The following is a 19,014-nucleotide window of genomic DNA, read 5'->3' on the forward strand; positions in this document are numbered from 1 at the left end:
AACCCTTCGAGTCACATGTTTCTAAACAATCCTCGTTTAAACCCGGGAGCAGCGAAGCATCGTTTCTAAAGAGCAGAATTTAGAAACACTTTATTTCTTTGCATCAGTGGTATTTGCACTAGATTTACTGTGTTATATACGCTGTTGATGCGCTGTGAGCAGTTGCACTGTTTCCAGAGTCAATGTGAGAAGGTCTGTATTAAACCCTCAGCCCTGATATCTGTGCTGGTGCTGGAGCGTGTACAGATAGAAATCGACACACGGGTTTCCAATCCAGCAGAATGAACAGGATGCAGAGTCTGAAAACTTCTTCAGCAGACAGGCGCACCCAGGGGGCACTGTCGCCATGGCAACACCAGAGCAGCGCTCGTGCAGGGCACAAGGAGATGCATTATTCTGAGTGAAAACTTGCAGCTCCGCGCATCTACAATTCAGTGAATTCGAAGGGACCTGCGTGTTTCAGGTGTGTCCTAGTCAAGCTTACACAACGCAAGCTTGCAACATTGAATATAGGCAACTCTGTTTCCGGTCCCTTTAAACTATATTGCCCACCTGACATTAACCCTGTAATGTCCAGGCGTTTCTGAGAAAAGCTTCTTTATTTAATGTAACAGATTCCCTTTCTTGTACAAAACAATACCTGCTAATGCCATTCTGGGAGCTCTGGGCACGCTAATGCCATTCTGGGAGCCCTGGGCACGCTAATGCTATTCTGGGAGCCTTGGGCACGCTAATGCCATTCTGAGAGCCCTGGGCATACTAATGCCATTCTGGGAGCCCTGGGCACGCTAATGCCAGTAAGAACATAAGAACATAAGAAAGTTTACAAACTAGAGGAGGCCAACAAGTTTGCTTACTATACCAGAATCTAAATCAATAATGTAGATTAGGAATAGCAGAGGACCTAATACTGATCCCTGTGGTACTCCACTGGTCACCTCACTCCATTTTGAGGTTTCTCCTCTAATCAGTACTTTCTGTTTTCTACATGTTAACCACTCCCTTTCTGGGAGCCCTGGGCATGCTAATGGCATTCTGAGAGCCCTGGGCATGCTAATGGCATTCTGAGAGCCCTGGGCACGCTAATGGCATTCTGAGAGCCCTGGGCAATCTAATGGCTTTCTGAGAGCCCTGGGCACGCTAATGGCATTCTGAGAGCCCTGGGCATGCTAATGGCATTCTGAGAACCCTGGGCATGCTAATGGCATTCTGACAGCCCTGGGCATGCTAATGGCATTATAGGAGCCCAATGGGCATGCTAATGCCAGTACTGGCAGCAACGAGAGCTTCTGCGTTACATATTGAAGCTTTGTGCTGTTCTGGCTCTGGAAGCCATCAAATCTACACACCTGGATTGTCTTGTAGGTTTTACCTTATAGCTCAGGAAGCAAAAAACTTTTTTTCCACACTGCTGTTTTATATAGCTAAATACAGTGGGAACACACACAATTTTTGATCGATTGATGTCCTTAATTGACCTCCTGCTTTAGTGTCCTGCAGCCAAGATAGCAACTCGGAACCTGCAATGCTAGAACCCCAACCTTGAGAGGATGCGACAACAACCAGCTATCAGCACACGTGACGTCAGCTGCCGTGAGCTTGTTTTGATCAGCGATAAAGGTGGAGTCAGAAGCTTCGGGTTTTCGTCACGCCCTTTTTGAGAGTTAGAAAAAAAAAAGGAAAGGAAGAAAGAAAAAAGAAAGGAAGAAAGAAAGAAAGAAAGAAAGTCCCACAGTAAAGATGTGGTGTCATTTCAATTAATGGCCGACTGGAAATAAAACACATATATGTGACTTTTAAAACTTTCAGTCACATTCATGTTTCTTGTACTACAAAACATGGGGTAATTTCCGTGTGTATATATATATATATATATATATATAATATTATATATAAAATATATAGATAATATATATATATATAATATAATTTGTAACACATTTTTTATTTGCCACGCCACGGTGCCTTTTTTTATTTTTATTTTTTTATTTTTTTTTAGTTAAGAGCTTTTTTATATTAAATATTGAAATAAACATATAAAGCATACTGAATTAAAAAAAAAAGAGGACATGATTTGGCAGAACATATGACATGGCATATTTGATTTACTGTGGGTTGAATGAATAAGGGCACACATGCGTCCTCACTTCGAAAGTAGCCGCAGCAGTAGGACAAAGATGTCTTAGATGTGTTTTGCTGTCACAAACACGTGTGTTTTCTACAACACTGTGTTTTACTCGTCATTTTTAACATGTACCATTTGTATATTGCATTTTTTTTTCGGACTGACACTAAATAACAAAGATGGCAGCCGCCTCGCCTTGCCCACATGGTGTGGCGGTGAGTGCTAGCCGGCAGCACCACGTGTTTGCGGCTCCGCGCTGAATCAGATCAGCCTGCCAGCAGGCAGTAAGATGGCTGCGCGGTGGGGAGCAGGAGGGGAGATCTTGAGCACCGGCACTAGGGATTGTTTCACTACATACAGTCAGAGCGAGGTAAGGGGATGCGAGATCTGTGTATCGCAGTAGCAGGAGACGCGCAGGCATGTTAGAAGACAGCCTCCAGGGTTTCAATTGAATCTACAGGGGGTAGCTAGCGAGTGACACGTGGATGCACTGCGCTCTGTCCTAGGCAGGGTAAAATGGAAGAAAGAAAAGTCAGCGTGCCGCTTTCTGTGTTTGAATCTGGAGACTGTCGGAACAGAGTATGTACGTGGCAATAAGACACGCTTTAGCGGAGTTAACCAGCCTGTCAGTAGACTTTGTTGCAATGCTTTTGTGCGGGGAGCAAAACCAGCATACGCCAACGAAAGAAAGGGAAAGTTGTTTTTGTAATGATTTTTTTTAACATTTGATAAATTGGAACAAAAGCAAAAAAAAATCACGCTGTTTTTAGATGTCTTGTGTTTGTATAGCTTGGTTCGTTTGTTCTTATTTCGTGTCCATATCAAGGCCTTGTCATGACTGTACTGTGATGTAAATCACAAAAACTAACGATTGCAATGCAGTGCATACACATGGTACTCCCTAATCCCATTTGAATGTCCCGTGAATGTATTTGTGTTTTAAAGCGCTTGAAACTTCGTTCTTCACGTGCTTTCTCTCTGGCCCTAACCATAGTTTGTTATTGAAGCAGTGGGGACCGAGTGGCTGTTAGATTCTCTCTTTAAATACACCTGGGTGGATGTCTCTTTATTTTAGTGTCGCGGGGATCCCAACACGCAGACCTTGTCTGATCCCATGCTGTCGGCATGTGTTTAAATGATGTGCAATGGCAGATTGCTCAGTTATAAATGTACAGAAATATATAGCCGACAGTTAGAACGAAATAAATATTTCGATCGTATTCCCGCACATCTTGCAAACACAGGGACTTGCTTTGCAGGGTAAACACGTGGGGACGCTGACATGTTAGGGTTAAGACAGGCAGGCCTATATATATATAAAATTCCCCACTGCAGCTATTTCGAGCCTGTGCATTCTGATGCCCGAGTTTGTTGGAGTACCAAACACGTGGGTATGTCCTGCCGGCGTGGATTTCGGGATAGCAGGCGGACATGCTTGTTCGGTGATGATTAGTTTTTTATATTACTGTGTACTGATTTCACGCATTGTTCTTAGGGTTTCGCTGTCTGTGTGAAGAGGTTTATTCACACTGCATATCAGTAGCAGTGTTTTAGAATGGGTGTTGTGATTTTAAATCTAACCCATTAAAGCCGCACTGGGTTTCTTCGGCCAGGGCAGATATAGCTGGCATACCTGTACACTGCACAGGAAGTTGATTTTTCGAGTTTTACAGCAGGAAGGAATGGCTCTGGTTTTACAAGTGGTTAGTTTCATTGCTGTTCTGGTTGGCTGTGTATTTGGCGCTGAGTTCATCCAGGGTGTGTCCACGTTTCTCTCAATTCCTGGCATGGGAACCACACAATAGATTGACGTGTTCATGTTTATTAATTTCTCAGGTTTTCTATTTGTTTATGTAAGGTTTAATGGTTTGACATGTATTAACAGCTGGCTTTCACATTTTTATTGCATTTTTAGAATCGCTTTTATATTTGTGACTTTTGTTATGTATAATGTTTGTGTTTTTTTTATTGATATTTTTGCAAAAGGGGGCGCTCATTCTCAGTCTCATGTTTTGCTCTGGTCATGTTGGGGAGGGACCTCTCAGTATCATGTGCATGTTTTATTCAAGTTGATTCCCTTCTATTTCACGTTAGGTAATGTAAACGTCACGTCCTGTAAATTGTCGCCTCGTGTCCATTGTTGACCAGTGCGAGGGTTTGATTCAGCATGGTGTTCAGTGTTGACCAGTGCGAGGGTTTGATTCAGCATGGTGTTCATGTTGAGATTGTGTTCATGTTGACCAGTGCAAGGGTTTGATTCAGCATGGTGTTCATGTTGACCAGTGCGAGGGTTTGATTCAGCATGGTGTTCAGTGTTGACCAATGCAAGGGTTTGATTCAGCATGGTGTTCATGTTGAGATTGTGTTCATGTTGACCAGTGCAAGGGTTTGATTCAGCATGTTGTTCATGTTGACCAGTGCAAGGGTTTGATTCAGCATGGTGTTCATGTTGAGATTGTGTTCATGTTGACCAGTGCAAGGGTTTGATTCAGCATGTTGTTCATGTTGGACCAGTGCGAGGGTTTGATTCAGCATGGTGTTCATGTTGAGATTGTGTTCATGTTGACCAGTGCGAGGGTTTGATTCAGCATGGTGTTCATGTTGACCAGTGCGAGGGTTTGATTCAGCTTGGTGTTCAGTGTTGACCAGTGCGAGGGTTTGATTCAGCATGGTGTTCAGTGTTGATCAGTGCGAGGGTTTGATTCAGCATGGTGTTCAGTGTTGACCAGTGCGAGGGTTTGATTCAGCATGGTGTTCATGTTGAGATTGTGTTCAGTATTGACCAGTGCGAGGGTTTGATTCAGCATGGTGTTCAGTGTTGACCAGTGCGAGGGTTTGATTCAGCATGGTGTTCATGTTGAGATTGTGTTCAGTGTTGACCAGTGCGAGGGTTTGATTCAGCATGGTGTTCATGTTGAGATTGTGTTCGGTGTGGTTCTGTATTCTCTCCTGCTGCAGGGCAGGCAGTGCAGTTATGTTGCTTCTGCTGATGTTGCTATCGAGATGCCATGTTAAATGTACAACATCCTTTAACCCTTTCAGTCCTGAATGCTATTTCAAAAAGGAACTCCTTTATTTAGTATACATGAGGACAGGACACATATATAGCAGGGGTGTGTGTTTATTTTATATATATAAAATAATGCATTTCCTCTTGTTGACCCTCCCTGTACTCTTCTCCTGTGCAGAGCAAGCTGCTGGGAGGTTCTTTATCCAGCAGTGGTCTCCACAGTCTAGGCCTGAATAACCTGGACGAGGGAGAGACCCTGGAGTCCTTTCACGGCTGCTTTGACCCGTCCATTATCTCCATCCTGGAAGACTCCACTGTCAGTGAGGTGAGCGTCTAACCCCACCCTTAAACCTGCCCCTACCCCATTATCTCCATCCTGGAAGACTCCACCGTAAGTGAGGTGAGATTCTAACCCCACCCTTAAACCTGTCCCTACCCCATTATCTCCATCCTGGAAGACTCCTCCACCATCAGTGAGGTGAGCGTCTAACCCCACCCTTAAACCTGTCCCTACCCCATTATCTCCATCCTGGAAGACTCGTCCACCATCAGTGAGGTGAGCATCTAACCCCACCCTTAAACCTGCCCCTACCCCATTATCTCCATCCTGGAAGACTCCTCCACCATCAGTGAGGTGAGGGTCTAACCCCACCCTTAAACCTTCCCCTACCCCATTATCTCCATCCTGGAAGACTCGTCCACCATCAGTGAGGTGAGCGTCTAACCCCACCCTTAAACCTGCCCCTACCCCATTATCTCCATCCTGGAAGACTCCACCGTCAGTGAGGTGAGCGTCTAACCCTAACCCTCACCCTCCCTTTCTTTTTTGCTGGCCCCTTGAAACAGCAATTAAGAAGCAATTGTTGCATGGAAAACATTGAAACTGGTTTAAAAAGACACAGTACTTCATGCCTCTCGTTTAATTGGGGCAGCCACTTCTTACTTCTCCCAGGGCGTTCCGATAAAGCAGCATAGACTATATATGAATATTGAATGGGAGTTGTTTTTTCATTACTGAATTCATTTTTTATTATTTTTTTCTCCAGACTAAAAGCCGCCTGGATGAGGAAGGTGAAGCTACACTGCTGACTGCTCTCACTGAGATTCTAGATAACGTGGACGACGAGAATTTATCACCATTCGATACTCTCCCTGATTCAGAGCTCTTCACTTCCAATAAAGAAAGGGACCGCTCCCCGGTAAGGGCACTTCTGAACTCTGTGTTAATGAACCGCACTGGGGTAGAATTGCTGAAGAGACCTGCATTGTCAGCTCTTCTATGGTCACCCCTAGCACTCGCAGCCCATCTATCAGGTGCTCATGTTTCCACCATTGTACTGCCTGGTGAGGCTGGAGAACACAGTAAATATGCAGTGAAGGGTCCAGATTGAAAGCTGATCTAAATCTCCATTCTCTTCTGTCTTTCAGCTGAGACGACTCCTGAGCCTGGCCAGGTCTCCCCTTAAGCTTGAGGCTCTCAACCTTGAGGACCTGGGGAGACCCAAACCCCTCTCCGCCAGCAGCGCTGTGAAGGTGAGGAGATCCTAATATCTGGACCGGACCGTCTGGTTTTGAGAGCAGTAAACCTCAAGCCTGGGTTTGAGAGCAGTAAACCTCAAGCCTGGGTTTGAGAGCAGTAAACCGCAAGCCTGGGTTTGAGAGCAGTAAACCTCAAGCACTGTGCTGTAGAAAGTACTGGCCGTGAAGGACCAGGAGGATTCCTGGAAAGACACTGGCCTCTATAAAATCAGAGGTGACATTACCCTTTTTACTTTTGTCTAACAGCATTTAATGATTACACTTAGTCATGCAGATTTCCTGCAGATGTAAATGTAGAAGAGATTGCTGAAAACAGTTATCTAATTGTGATTGTCCTCTGTCCTCTGGTTTAATGAAGAAATATTGCATTAACATGTAGTACAAGAAGTTACTCCACGCCCCGGGAGTTTAGCTTTGCTCCTGACATCTGCAATGTCAAGGGATGTTGTTCTTCCACTTTGTTTTTTCTCAGGTGGAGAATGGCGCTCCTGACAGACAATGGGAGTCCTTCCTGGAAGGATTTATGAAGCCTCGGGCTGATGGTCCACCTAGGAAAACAAGGACCGCACCCCGCAGAGCTGCAACTAGGGGCCACTTCAGTGTGGAGACCAAGAACACAGCCCTGCAGAGGAGTGACGGAGAGGAGGAAGATGGAGAGGCCAGCAGCCCTACCCAGGGGTCTTCAGAGAGTGATGGGGACCCCTCTTCGCCTTCTGGAGCACATCTGGGGATCCCCTTGACCTTTGAGGCTAGCTCAGAGTGCCTAGTGAATCCACAGAGCTTTACCATCAGCGACCTGGTCAAGTACACGCACCCCTGCTACCTGGCTGTGTGCCTGGAGCCAGGAGACGGAGATACCGAGCAAATAATTGCCAATGGAGGGCTGGTGCTTGAGATTGTGGAGGGAGAGGAGCAGGGAGGTCTCATGGCTGGCTTTCCAGAGCTTGGAATTCTGGTGGCGGATTCAGGAGACGGTTTGGCAGAATCGATGGAGCAGTCTGCTCATCCAGAAGAGGAATGTCGGAGCTCAGAGGCTCCTGGGATAGAGGCTCAGCCCATGCAGGACACACAGCCGGATGTTGGTGCTGGCATCGAAGTTGAAGGGAAGGTTGCCGAGGAAAGAGCAAAGGGCCAGAGCCCGGAAAGACGAGCATCCGGTCGGAGAAAGAAACGGAAGAGCAGAGCAGGTCCAGGGGGGGTGGTTCGAGAGGACAAACCGAAGAGCTGCTCGAGAGAGGAGGTGGGGGAGGAGGAAGAGGTCATTGATGTTTGCCAGCCTCCTTCTACACAGTCTGTTACTTCTGGTGCCGCTGCCCTCAAAGAATCACATTTTCGCCAATTTGAGAGTTCCAGATTGCAGTCCACCCGGGAAAGCTATGCCCAGACCCAGTGCCGAGCTAAAACCAGAGAGATGGCATTAAAAGCCAACACTGCTCCAGTGGCAGAAAAGCCAAGGAGCCCCAAGAAAAGTTGTGCTGTTTCACAGAGGCTGACTGGGGTCAAAACCCACAGACAACGAGGGTTGCCTGCGGAGCCACAGCCAAGCCCAGGGCTTGTGGCAGCTCCCAGCTCTGCTGTGACCAACGCAGTAGTACAGGAGCCCGAGGGTCCAAGCCCAGCTACCGCCCCACAGGGGGAAAGCAGCCCCCTGGAGTCTGAGGCCCCCCTGACAAGAGGCTCCTCAATCCAGGAACAGAAGGATCCTAAACCGAGAATGCTCAATCTGGAGCAGTACCGGCTCCTCCGGCAGAAGCAGCAGCCCGCGCCTGTCGAGAAGACCCAGGACCAGAGCATGAAGTGGCCCACCCTGCCGGAGCTCCCCAGGGAGCTGCCACCCATCCCCTGCTTACCAGAGCCTGTGCCGACTGCCCAGAGAAAAGCAGACTGGCCGCCCACAAAGATGGGGTCTGCCTGGCACCCAGTGGGGCCCGGAACTCCACCTACACCGGAGGCTCTGCTGGTCCCGCCGGGCATGAGAGTGGCCCCGAGCAAGCCTGCCACCCACTTGACAAAACATGCCTTGCCAGGCTTCAGACCTTCCCCTGTAGATCCTCGAATCTACCGCCTCCGAGCCGGGACAACCCTCCCTGTTGTACCTGCCGCTGCTTTGAAAGCTCCTTGTGTGCCTAGTGTTGCTGCTGCCAGTGATGCTTTACACAATCCCACTACAGCCAATGGCCCTAGCCTGTTGTTTCATGCCACCCAGAACTCCACGTCGCCTCCTATTGAACAGGATGTGCATCGTGATGGGAGGACACCACTACAACCGAACGCTGCCTCCGTAGCGTCTTTCAATAAACCACGAATGACGTCTGACAGCCAGTCAATCGCGAGTCCCCAGCAGCCCCTTAAAGCAGTGACACTTCAGAACAGCATTAGAGTTCACTGCGAACCAGCGACCCAGACTGCTGCGGGCGTCCATCAGCCACGACCCAGACCCAGTTTACCAAAGGCTCCAGTTCAGCAACCTAAGAGTGGAGCACCTGGGAACACTGTGGAACACAGGCAGTCGGGATCAAGGGTTCCCACACCATACCTCTCAGCCAAGGGATCAAGGGTTCCCGCACCATATCCCCAAGCCCAGGGATCAAGGGTTCCCGCACCATGCCCCCCAGCCCAGGGATCAAGGGTTCCCACACCATATTCCCCAGCCCAGGGATCAAGGGTTCCCGCACCATGCCCCCCAGCCCAGAGGAAAGCTGTCAGTGTGGATTCTGCTCCACTGAGACCAGGTATAGCCCAGCCATTTACTACAGTGATGAAGATTCCCACTGAAGATCTCATTCAAGCTTTTACCAGTGAAATAGGTGAGTGATCTGCACATCTTTCTGGTGTGCGAGGTAAGTGGTAATCTAATCCACTCTTGTTACGATCTCTGAGAGAGTTCTGCTTTTTAGAATCCCTGGGTGTGACCCGTCCACTCACTCTTGCATGGTCCATGGATATTTCAGGATGTTCTCCTGGACTTGCTCCCTCTCCTCCATTGCATCAGCAGCTCTTCACTAGATCATATGGCTTTCAGTAAAGCTCTGTTTGGTGTTGACAGATGGATTGCTTTTGTTCTTTTAAAGGTATCCAGGCCTGTGACCTGACAAGCTTGCTGGAACAGTTTGAAGAGACTCAAGGTAAGTATTGGTACATCTGAGTTTTTAAACGCATGAATTATCTGTAATAGGGGAGCAGCGATTTGGGTTTTCCCCAATTGATACCAGCAAACTGGATTGTGGGTTCTAATCCGACTGCATTCCCAGCCTGGCTGTGCTGTGTTGGTTGAAGCTTGGCATGTAAGTCTGCTAGGCCCCTAACATTTTATAAAGACTGATGTGCTGTCCCTTTAAGAGAAGCTGCTGTGTGGGTCCAAGCAGCTGTTGATGTGCTCAGTGGCTAAACTGTTGGAATTCTGTCCCACCAGCAAATTCCTTTTAACTCTTCATTTGTTAGCTTAATGAAGTCTGGCCACAATAGTTTGGGTCTTTTTGTTTTTTAAATGTCTGTGTGGAAATAGCAGTGTGTGCGTCTGCACAGACGCTTGTCTTGAGTAAATCTGTAGCGTTGTATGTGTAAGTGTTAGAGTGCACCCTCTTTTGCTAAATGCTTCTTGAAGCCTGTCGAGGGAGTCTATTGTCCTTCCCTCCCCCACACCACAGTGAGTTTAACTCCTTCCCTTTCTTTCCAGCCAAAGAGCAGCACTGTGTGCCGGAGGTCTGTAGTAGAGCAGCAGCTGTAGGAAACTCTGGGTGAGTAAAGAGGGAGAGATGAAAGCAGGAGTTACATTACAGCATAGGCTGGGCATGGCCAGGACCTACCACAGCCAGCACAGCTAAATCTGACATGGGTCTGCTTTTAGTTTTGAGGATTTCCGTGTGTAGGACTGGGTTGTGGTGGGGTTTATGAAAACGAATCCCGTAACCCTGACCAAGGTGGTACGAATGTACTGGTATTCTCGCTGCACCCAGCTCACGTTTGGTAAACAGTTTGGTGGTCAGCTATGAACTTCTCGTCTGACAGCTGAAAAGCACTGGACTGTGCATCCCAATGTAGACGCCATCCTTTTAATAGTGGACTCGCAGCAAAAAGGAAATGTCCAGTTCAGTGTTAAATGTACCCTTCAGCTGTCCTGGTTCTAATAGAAGTTTTTATGTGGCCTAAATGGCCTCTGAAAGATAGGGTTAAATGTCTTGATTGCTGACACTCCCTACCAGCAGTACTGTGCATGTGCTAGAGAGAATAGGGTGCTGTGTGCTCCACTAGCTGGTTCTGCTGCAATGGCTGATATAACAAGGCTAGTGCTTGTTTCCAGCTCTGAGCCCCAGATGGACAGGAAGGTGTTGGACCGTGTGCGTGGACCGGAGCTGGCCAGCACTGCCGGTGAGTAAGGGGAGGAGGGAGGGGGTTGGGTGTCAGTCCGCCTGTTTCATTAGGAATGCATGTTCTGCTAATACTGTATGCTAGATGTCAGTGTTGTTCACCACAGTGAAAATGTACTTCTATGCCGATGCAGCAGTCTATCAGAATTGCCACACTGCTGGACTCCCTCATTGTTACTGTTGGGTTGGTTCTGTTTACAGTTTAGTGATCAGGCTGAAAGAACCTGTATATTTCTAACTTGCACTTGGTCACGTCCTAATGGCGAGGGAGCACTTGCTTCCCACATGTATAGCTCATTATAAGACCTCCTCTGTCTCCCTGAGTGGGTTTGAAAGGCTGGACTTTTCTTTCTGTTGATTGATTGATTTCACGCCAGGTCTGACTCCTCCTGCCACTCCTCCTCATCACATGTGGAAGCCCCTGGCCCCTGTTTCCCTGCTGAGGAAACCCAAACTGCCAGAGGGACCCAAGCTGTCCCCTGCCAAGGCCATCCAGATCATCGACCCGAAGCCTCTGCCCCACGGCAAGACTTGCACCAAGCTCCCCAGCAGCCTGGCTCCCAGTCTGCCCAGTGAGAACCCTTCCTTCGCAGATCATGATTACTGCCTGTCTGGGACGGAGCCTGCCTGCGTGGAGAAGGGAAGGTGCTGGAATGTGAAACAGCAGAGAAGCATTACCATTAAGCCTATAGAGCAGTGTGCTCCTGCAGGCTGCCCTAGGAAATGTGCCGTCCAGCCGCTGGATCGCAGGACTCTGTCAGGCTCAGTCCTGCTGTCCCCAGATTCCTCCCCCTGCAGGCTGGAGACTGACACTGCACCCCGGGACAGCACAGCGTTCTCAAGCAGCAGGCACTTATGTTACTACAGCCCAGAGAAGAGCAAGAGGGGAAGGGCCAGGAGAAGATCCCACACACGCTTGTCCAGCTCCTCAGAGTCCGATTCGTCTAGGTCCAGGTCCAGCTCCCCACTGACCAAGAGACGGAGAAGGTGAGAGACCCCAGGCTCGGTCTGTCTCCGAGCTTCAGGATGACCAGTCCTGATTTATATATTGAATTCGGGTCGGGCCAATTCCTCTTCAATTCAGATTCCTTTTTAATCGGTTCAAAGAATCATTCATCAAAATTGCAATTGGCAGTATTGTGTTACAATGAGGTTCTCTCAGTGGCGACAGGTTACTTCAACTGAAGCCGCTGTTAGTCAATTCTAAATTGGCTTCCAGTGAAAGTCGTTGAACAACCACAACAGTTGTCTGTAAAATATAAATTCCAATTTCTTTGAAGGAAGTGATTTTTCAATTGGAATTGAACAGGGCTGTGCACAAAGGCTTGTTTGCTGGCCAGGAATTCGAAGGTAGTTTCAAAAGTTCTTCGGGTGGTATTCATGCACTTTTTTTATTTTTTATCAAACCGTTTGACAATGTGAATACTATAAATCACACATTAGATGTCACTTGCATGTAAAATTCGATCTTTTGATTTGTATAATGCGTATTACGTAAACAAAAGTTGTTTTAAAATCCACTACCAAATGATTACACGTATACAACTCTGTGCCACTGCTGTGTATGGAGCAGGGTCTAGTAACCAAAGCACCGGAGCGCTTCAGTAAAATATGTACTGAATCTCTAGTGTACAAGACAGTGTAAGAGAAGTGCTATGGTACAATATGTTTGAAATATTCACTGACACTAAATTTCAATTTCCAGGACATTCCTGTGCTCTCCTAATCGTCTGTGTGTCTGCAGGTACAGATCCTGGCGTTCCCAGAGCAGCTGCAGTGCCAGCTCCTCCTTGCACTTCAGGCAGCGCAGGAGAGCGCACTCACACTGCAGCTCCCGCTCTGGGTCCTGGAGCCGCTCCAGCTGCTCCGCACGCTCCCGCTCTGGGTCCTGGAGCCGCTCCAGCTCCTCCGCACACTCCCGCTCTGGGTCCTGGAGCCGCTCCAGCTCCTCCGCACGCTCCCGCTCTGGGTCCTGGAGCCGCTCCCCCTCTCCCTGCAGCAGGAGCAGCAGCAGGAGGAGGGACGGCCGCCGCAGGTACGCAGTCTGCAGCTAGGGTTCGCTCAGCTCAACACTGATATACAGCACCTCGTTTAGTGCGGATGGAGAGATGTGCTCTGTGGGTTACAGAGGGGATGGAGAGATGGGCTCTGTGGGTTACAGCAGTGATAGATGTATGTAGGGTGTTTCTGTATCCTGTAAGAACTCTTGATGGTTTTTAAAGTGCCTTTGTTTCTCTCTGCAGACCCGGCTATGACTGCCACAATTCTTATAATTCAAGAGACCGTGTCCACAGGCAGGAGTTAAGGAATCGGCGCAAGGAGAAGGCCATTGTGAGTAGCCTGCTCGGCTTCTGGCTCGGAGCTTCCTGGCACTGCCAAGTGCTTCTGAAGCACCTATAGCAAGGGCTCAGTCCCTGGCTGGGTCTGTCTGGGGATCTCGAGGGCTCAGTCACGTGGTCGGGCTGGGTCTGTCTGGGAATCTATTGGACTGTCTTGAGAGGGAATGACTTGCATTCTAATAGATCCTGTGTAATTATCTGAGCTCAGCAACATGCTCACCCAGGGTCTTCTCTTTGCTTGTGTCAGGAGGAGAGGCGCGTTGTCTACGTGGGAAAGATCCGCAGTGGCATGACGAGGAAGGAGCTGAGGGAGCGCTTCTCTGTGTACGGGGAGATCGAGGAGTGCGCCCTGCACTTCAGAGAGGAGGGGTGAGTGGGTGGATTATTGTGCTGCACCTTTCCCTGAGGTCTCTTTAGCAGGGTCGGTCTATCTCTGATCACACAGTCCTGCCATTGGGATCCTCTGACTGTTGGGAAGGGATAGTTACTCCTTCCTTTTAAAGTCAGTAGTGCTGTCTGTCAAGTCAGCTGATTTGCCTGCATCCGACAAGGTTATCCTCATGAATGTTTGTATTTTATTTATTTTTCCTCTCCAGGGATAATTACGGCTTTGTTACATACCGACACACACAGGACGCGTTTGCTGCTATTGAAAACGGGCAGAAACTCCGCCAGTGGGACGAACTGCCCTTTGACCTCTGCTTCGGGGGGCGCCGACAGTTCTGCAAAATGAGCTACGCAGATCTGGGTGAGTGTGTGTGTGAGTTGTGCAGATCTGGGGAGGCCTGTGTGTGTGTGTGAGTTGTGCAGATCTGGGGAGGCTGTGTGTGTGTGTGAGCTGTGCAGATCTGGGGAGGCTGTGTGTGTGTGTGAGCTGTGCAGATCTGGGGAGGCTGTGTGTGTGTGTGTGAGCTGTGCAGATCTGGGGAGGGTGTGTGTGTGTGTGAGCTGTGCAGATCTGGGGAGGCTGTGTGTGTGTGTGAGCTGTGCAGATCTGGGGAGGCTGTGTGTGTGTGTGAGCTGTGCAGATCTGGGGAGGCTGTGTGTGAGCTGTGCAGATCTGGGGAGGCTGTGTGTGAGCTGTGCAGATCTGGGGAGGCTGTGTGTGTGAGCTGTGCAGATCTGGGGAGGGTGTGTGTGTGTGAGCTGTGCAGATCTGGGGAGGCTGTGTGTGAGCTGTGCAGATCTGGGGAGGCTGTGTGTGTGTGTGAGCTGTGCAGATCTGGGGAGGCTGTGTGTGTGTGTGAGCTGTGCAGATCTGGGGAGGCTGTGTGTGTGTGTGAGCTGTGCAGATCTGGGGAGGCTGTGTGTGTGTGTGAGCTGTGCAGATCTGGGGAGGGTGTGTGTGTGTGTGAGCTGTGCAGATCTGGGGAGGCTGTGTGTGTGTGTGAGCTGTGCAGATCTGGGGAGGCTGTGTGTGTGTGAGCTGTGCAGATCTGGGGCAGGCTGTGTGTGTGTGAGCTGTGCAGATCTGGGGAGGCTGTGTGTGTGAGCTGTGCAGATCTGGGGCGGCTGTGTGTGTGTGAGCTGTGCAGATCTGGGGAGGCTGTGTGTGTGAGCTGTGCAGATCTGGGGCGGCTTTGTGTGTGAGCTGTGCAGATCTGGGGCGGCTGTGTGTGTGAGCTGTGCAGATCTGGGGCGGCTGTGTGTGTGAGCTGTGCAGATCTGGGGCGGCTGTGTGTGTGAGCTGTGCAGATCTGGGGCGGCTGTGTGTGTGTGAGCTGTGCAGATCTGGGGCGGCTGTGTGTGTGAGCTGTGCAGATCTGGGGCGGCTGTGTGTGTGAGCTGTGCAGATCTGGGGAGGTGTGTGTGTGTGTGAGCTGTGCAGATCTGGGGCGGCTTGTGTGTGTGAGCTGTGCAGATCTGGGGAGGCTGTGTGTGTGAGCTGTGCAGATCTGGGGCGGCTTGTGTGTGTGAGCTGTGCAGATCTGGGGCGGCTTGTGTGTGTGAGCTGTGCAGATCTGGGGAGGCTGTGTGTGTGTGAGCTGTGCAGATCTGGGGAGGCTGTGTGTGTGTGAGCTGTGCAGATCTGGGGAGGTGTGTGTGTGTGTGAGCTGTGCAGATCTGGGGAGGCTGTGTGTGTGTGAGCTGTGCAGATCTGGGGAGGCTGTGTGTGTGAGCTGTGCAGATCTGGGGAGGCTGTGTGTGTGAGCTGTGCAGATCTGGGGAGGCTGTGTGTGTGTGAGCTGTGCAGATCTGGGGAGGCTGTGTGTGTGTTGAGCTGTGCAGATCTGGGGAGGCTGTGTGTGTGTGTGAGCTGTGCAGATCTGGGGAGGCTGTGTGTGTGTGTGAGCTGTGCAGATCTGGGGAGGCTGTGTGTGTGTGTGAGCTGTGCAGATCTGGGGAGGCTGTGTGTGTGTGTGAGCTGTGCAGATCTGGGGAGGCTGTGTGTGTGTGAGCTGTGCAGATCTGGGGAGGCTGTGTGTGTGTGAGCTGTGCAGATCTGGGGAGGGTGTGTGTGTGTGTGAGCTGTGTAGATCTGGGGAGGGTGTGTGTGTGTGTGAGCTGTGCAGATCTGGGGAGGGTGTGTGTGTGTGTGAGCTGTGCAGATCTGGGGAGGTGTGTGTGTGTGTGAGCTGTGCAGATCTGGGGAGGCTGTGTGTGTGTGAGCTGTGCAGATCTGGGGAGGCTGTGTGTGTGTGAGCTGTGCAGATCTGGGGAGGCTGTGTGTGTGAGCTGTGCAGATCTGGGGAGGCTGTGTGTGTGTGAGCTGTGCAGATCTGGGGAGTGTGTGTGTGTGAGCTGTGCAGATCTGGGGAGGCTGTGTGTGTGTGAGCTGTGCAGATCTGGGGAGGCTGTGTGTGTGTGAGCTGTGCAGATCTGGGGAGGCTGTGTGTGTGTGAGCTGTGCAGATCTGGGGAGGCTGTGTGTGTGTGAGCTGTGCAGATTTGAGGAGTGCTGTGTGTGAGCTGTGCAGATTTGAGGAGGCTGTGTGTGTGAGCTGTGCAGATCTGGGGAGGCTGTGTGTGTGTGAGCTGTGCAGATCTGGGGAGGCTGTGTGTGTGTGAGCTGTGCAGATCTGGGGAGGCTGTGTGTGTGTGTGAGCTGTGCAGATCTGGGGAGGCTGTGTGTGAGCTGTGCAGATCTGGGGAGGCTGTGTGTGTGTGAGCTGTGCAGATCTGGGGAGGCTGTGTGTGTGTGAGCTGTGCAGATCTGGGGAGGCTGTGTGTGTGTGTGAGCTGTGCAGATCTGGGGAGGCTGTGTGTGTGTGTGAGTTCTGCAGATCTGGGGAGGCTGTGTGTGTGTGAGCTGTGCAGATCTGGGGAGGCTGTGTGTGTGAGCTGTGCAGATCTGGGGAGGCTGTGTGTGTGTGAGCTGTGCAGATCTGGGGAGGCTGTGTGTGTGTGAGCTGTGCAGATCTGGGGAGGCTGTGTGTGTGTGAGCTGTGCAGATCTGGGGAGGCCTGTGTGTGTGTGTGAGCTGTGCAGATCTGGGGAGGGTGTGTGTGTGTGTGAGCTGTGCAGATCTGGGGAGGCTGTGTGTGTGTGAGCTGTGCAGATCTGGGGAGGCTGTGTGTGTGTGAGCTGTGCAGATCTGGGGAGGCTGTGTGTGTGTGAGCTGTGCAGATCTGGGGAGGCTGTGTGTGTGTGAGCTGTGCAGATCTGTGGAGGCTGTGTGTGAGCTGTGCAGATCTGGGTAAGTGTGTGTGAGCTGTGCAGATCTGAGGGAGGTGTGTGTGTGAGCTGTGCAGATCTGGGACGGCTGTGTGTGTGTGTGAGCTGTGCAGATCTGAGGAGGGTGTGTGTGTGTGTGAGCTGTGCAGATCTGAGGAGGCTGTGTGTGTGTGTGTGTGTGAGCTGTGCAGATCTGGGAGGCTGTGTGTGTGTGTGAGCTGTGTGTGTGTGAGCTGTGTAGATCTGGGGAGGCTGTGTGTCTGTGAGCTGTGTAGATCTGGGGTGAGCTGTGTGTGTGTGTGAGCTGTGTAGATCTGGGTGTGTGTGTGTGTGAGCTGTGCAGATCTGGGGGGGGTGTGTGTGTGTGAGCTGTGCAGATCTGGGGAGGCTGTGTGTGTGTGAGCTGTGCAGATCTGGGGAGGCTGTGTGTGTGAGCTGTGCAGATCTGGGGAGGCTGTGTGTGTGTGTGAGCTGTGCAGATCTGGGGAGGCTGTGTGTGTGAGCTCTGCAGATCTGGGGAGAGCTGTGTGTGTGTGTGAGCTGTGCAGATTTGAGGAGGCTGTGTGTGTGTGAGCTGTGCAGATCTGGGGAGGTGTGTGTGTGTGTGAGCTGTGCAGATCTGAGGAGGGTGTGTGTGTGTGTGAGCTGTGCAGATCTGAGGAGGGTGTGTGTGTGTGTGAGCTGTGCAGATCTGAGGAGGGTGTGTGTGTGTGTGAGCTGTGTAGATCTGGGAGGCTGTGTGTGTGTGTGAGCTGTGTAGATCTGGGGAGGCTGTGTGTGTGTGAGCTGTGTAGATCTGGGGAGGCTGTGTGTGTGTGAGCTGTGTAGATCTGGGGAGGCTGTGTGTGTGTGAGCTGTGTAGATCTGGGGAGGCTGTGTGTGTGTGAGCTGTGCAGATCTGGGGAGGTTGTGTGTGAGCTGTGCAGATCTGGGGAGGGTGTGTGTGTGAGCTGTGCAGATCTGGGGCGGCTGTGTGTGTGAGCTGTGCAGATCTGGGTGAGTGTGTGTGAGCTGTGCAGATCTGGGGAGGCTGTGTGTGTGTGAGCTGTACAGATCTGGGGAGGCTGTGTGTGCGAGCCGTGCAGATCTGGGGAGGCTGTGTGTGAGCTGTGCAGATCTGGGTGAGTCTGGCTGTATATGTGTTGCACTTTATTTCGTGATCCTGTTGAGAATGAGGACAGCAGGTTCTGTTTGTGTTTCTTTTCTAATCTCTCTCTCCCGCTCTCAGATTCCAGTCGTGACTCTGAATCCACTCCTGCAAGAAGCAAGTTTGATGCACTAGACTTCGACACTTTACTGAAACAGGCCCAGAACAGTTTGCGGAGGTAACACCAACATTAAGGCCATTGAGTGCAGAGAGAGAATTACCTCAGAGCTGCTGACTGGCTCATACCTCCAGCTGCTTTTTTTTTTCTTTTTTTAGAAGCAGACTCCTTCTATGGAAGTGATGTTTTGTAAAACTAATTTTAAATCAGTGTTTTTTGGTGTTTTTTTAAAGCAATATTTAAAGTATTGGAACATTTGCATTCCCGAATGCTGTGTAAATTGACACGACAACTGTTTAAAAACAAAGAAATGACAAAAAGAAAAGTAAATGTTTTGGGAGGGAAAAAATTATTATATTAAAAAATGTATTTAATAAAATAAAAAATAAAAAGGTCTCGCAAAACCTGAATAAAAATTTGTAGTAAATTCAAATTGCCTGTGTTTTTGTAGGTGTCGGTAACAAACATCCGCCTTCACCATGAATTCAGAATAGGAGTAATCTAATGACAATTCAACACATCAACATTGTGTAGAGTGGCATATAAGAATGAATGGTAGTGTGTAGTTTAATGTGGATAGAGTGGCGTGTATGAGGAGTGGCAGTGTGTAGTTTAATGTGGATAGAGTGGCGTGTATGAGGAGTGGCAGTGTGTAGTTTAATGTGGATAGAGTGGCGTGTATGAGGAGTGGCAGTGTGTAGTTTAATGTGGATAGAGTGGCGTGTATGAGGAGTGGCAGTGTGTAGTTTAATGTG

General features: G+C 50.0%; 1 protein-coding gene across 2 annotated transcripts; it reads left to right on the plus strand.

Moving 5' to 3' along the window:
- Window positions 1-2,327: 2,327 nt before the first annotated feature.
- LOC121325771 (peroxisome proliferator-activated receptor gamma coactivator-related protein 1-like) lies at window positions 2,328-18,352 on the plus strand. 2 transcript variants are annotated; one of them, XM_041268768.1, is made up of 14 exons: window positions 2,328-2,495; window positions 5,314-5,460; window positions 6,182-6,334; window positions 6,564-6,668; window positions 7,147-9,481; window positions 9,746-9,799; window positions 10,351-10,411; window positions 10,975-11,042; window positions 11,419-12,028; window positions 12,786-13,076; window positions 13,285-13,372; window positions 13,628-13,749; window positions 13,977-14,128; window positions 18,223-18,352. In XM_041268768.1, the coding sequence occupies exons 1-14, from the start codon at window positions 2,415-2,417 to the stop codon at window positions 18,321-18,323; spliced, it is 4,368 nt and encodes a 1,455-aa protein (XP_041124702.1). In that variant the 5' UTR covers window positions 2,328-2,414; the 3' UTR covers window positions 18,324-18,352. The 2 variants fall into 2 exon arrangements, with proteins under 2 accessions (XP_041124702.1, XP_041124703.1); XM_041268769.1 differs by lacking the exons at window positions 2,328-2,495; window positions 5,314-5,460; window positions 6,182-6,334; window positions 6,564-6,668 and adding an exon at window positions 6,784-6,888.
- The last annotated feature ends 662 nt before the right edge of the window (window positions 18,353-19,014 follow it).

Source organism: Polyodon spathula, chromosome 13 (assembly GCF_017654505.1).
Source record: "Polyodon spathula isolate WHYD16114869_AA chromosome 13, ASM1765450v1, whole genome shotgun sequence".
NCBI lineage: Eukaryota > Metazoa > Chordata > Actinopteri > Acipenseriformes > Polyodontidae > Polyodon > Polyodon spathula.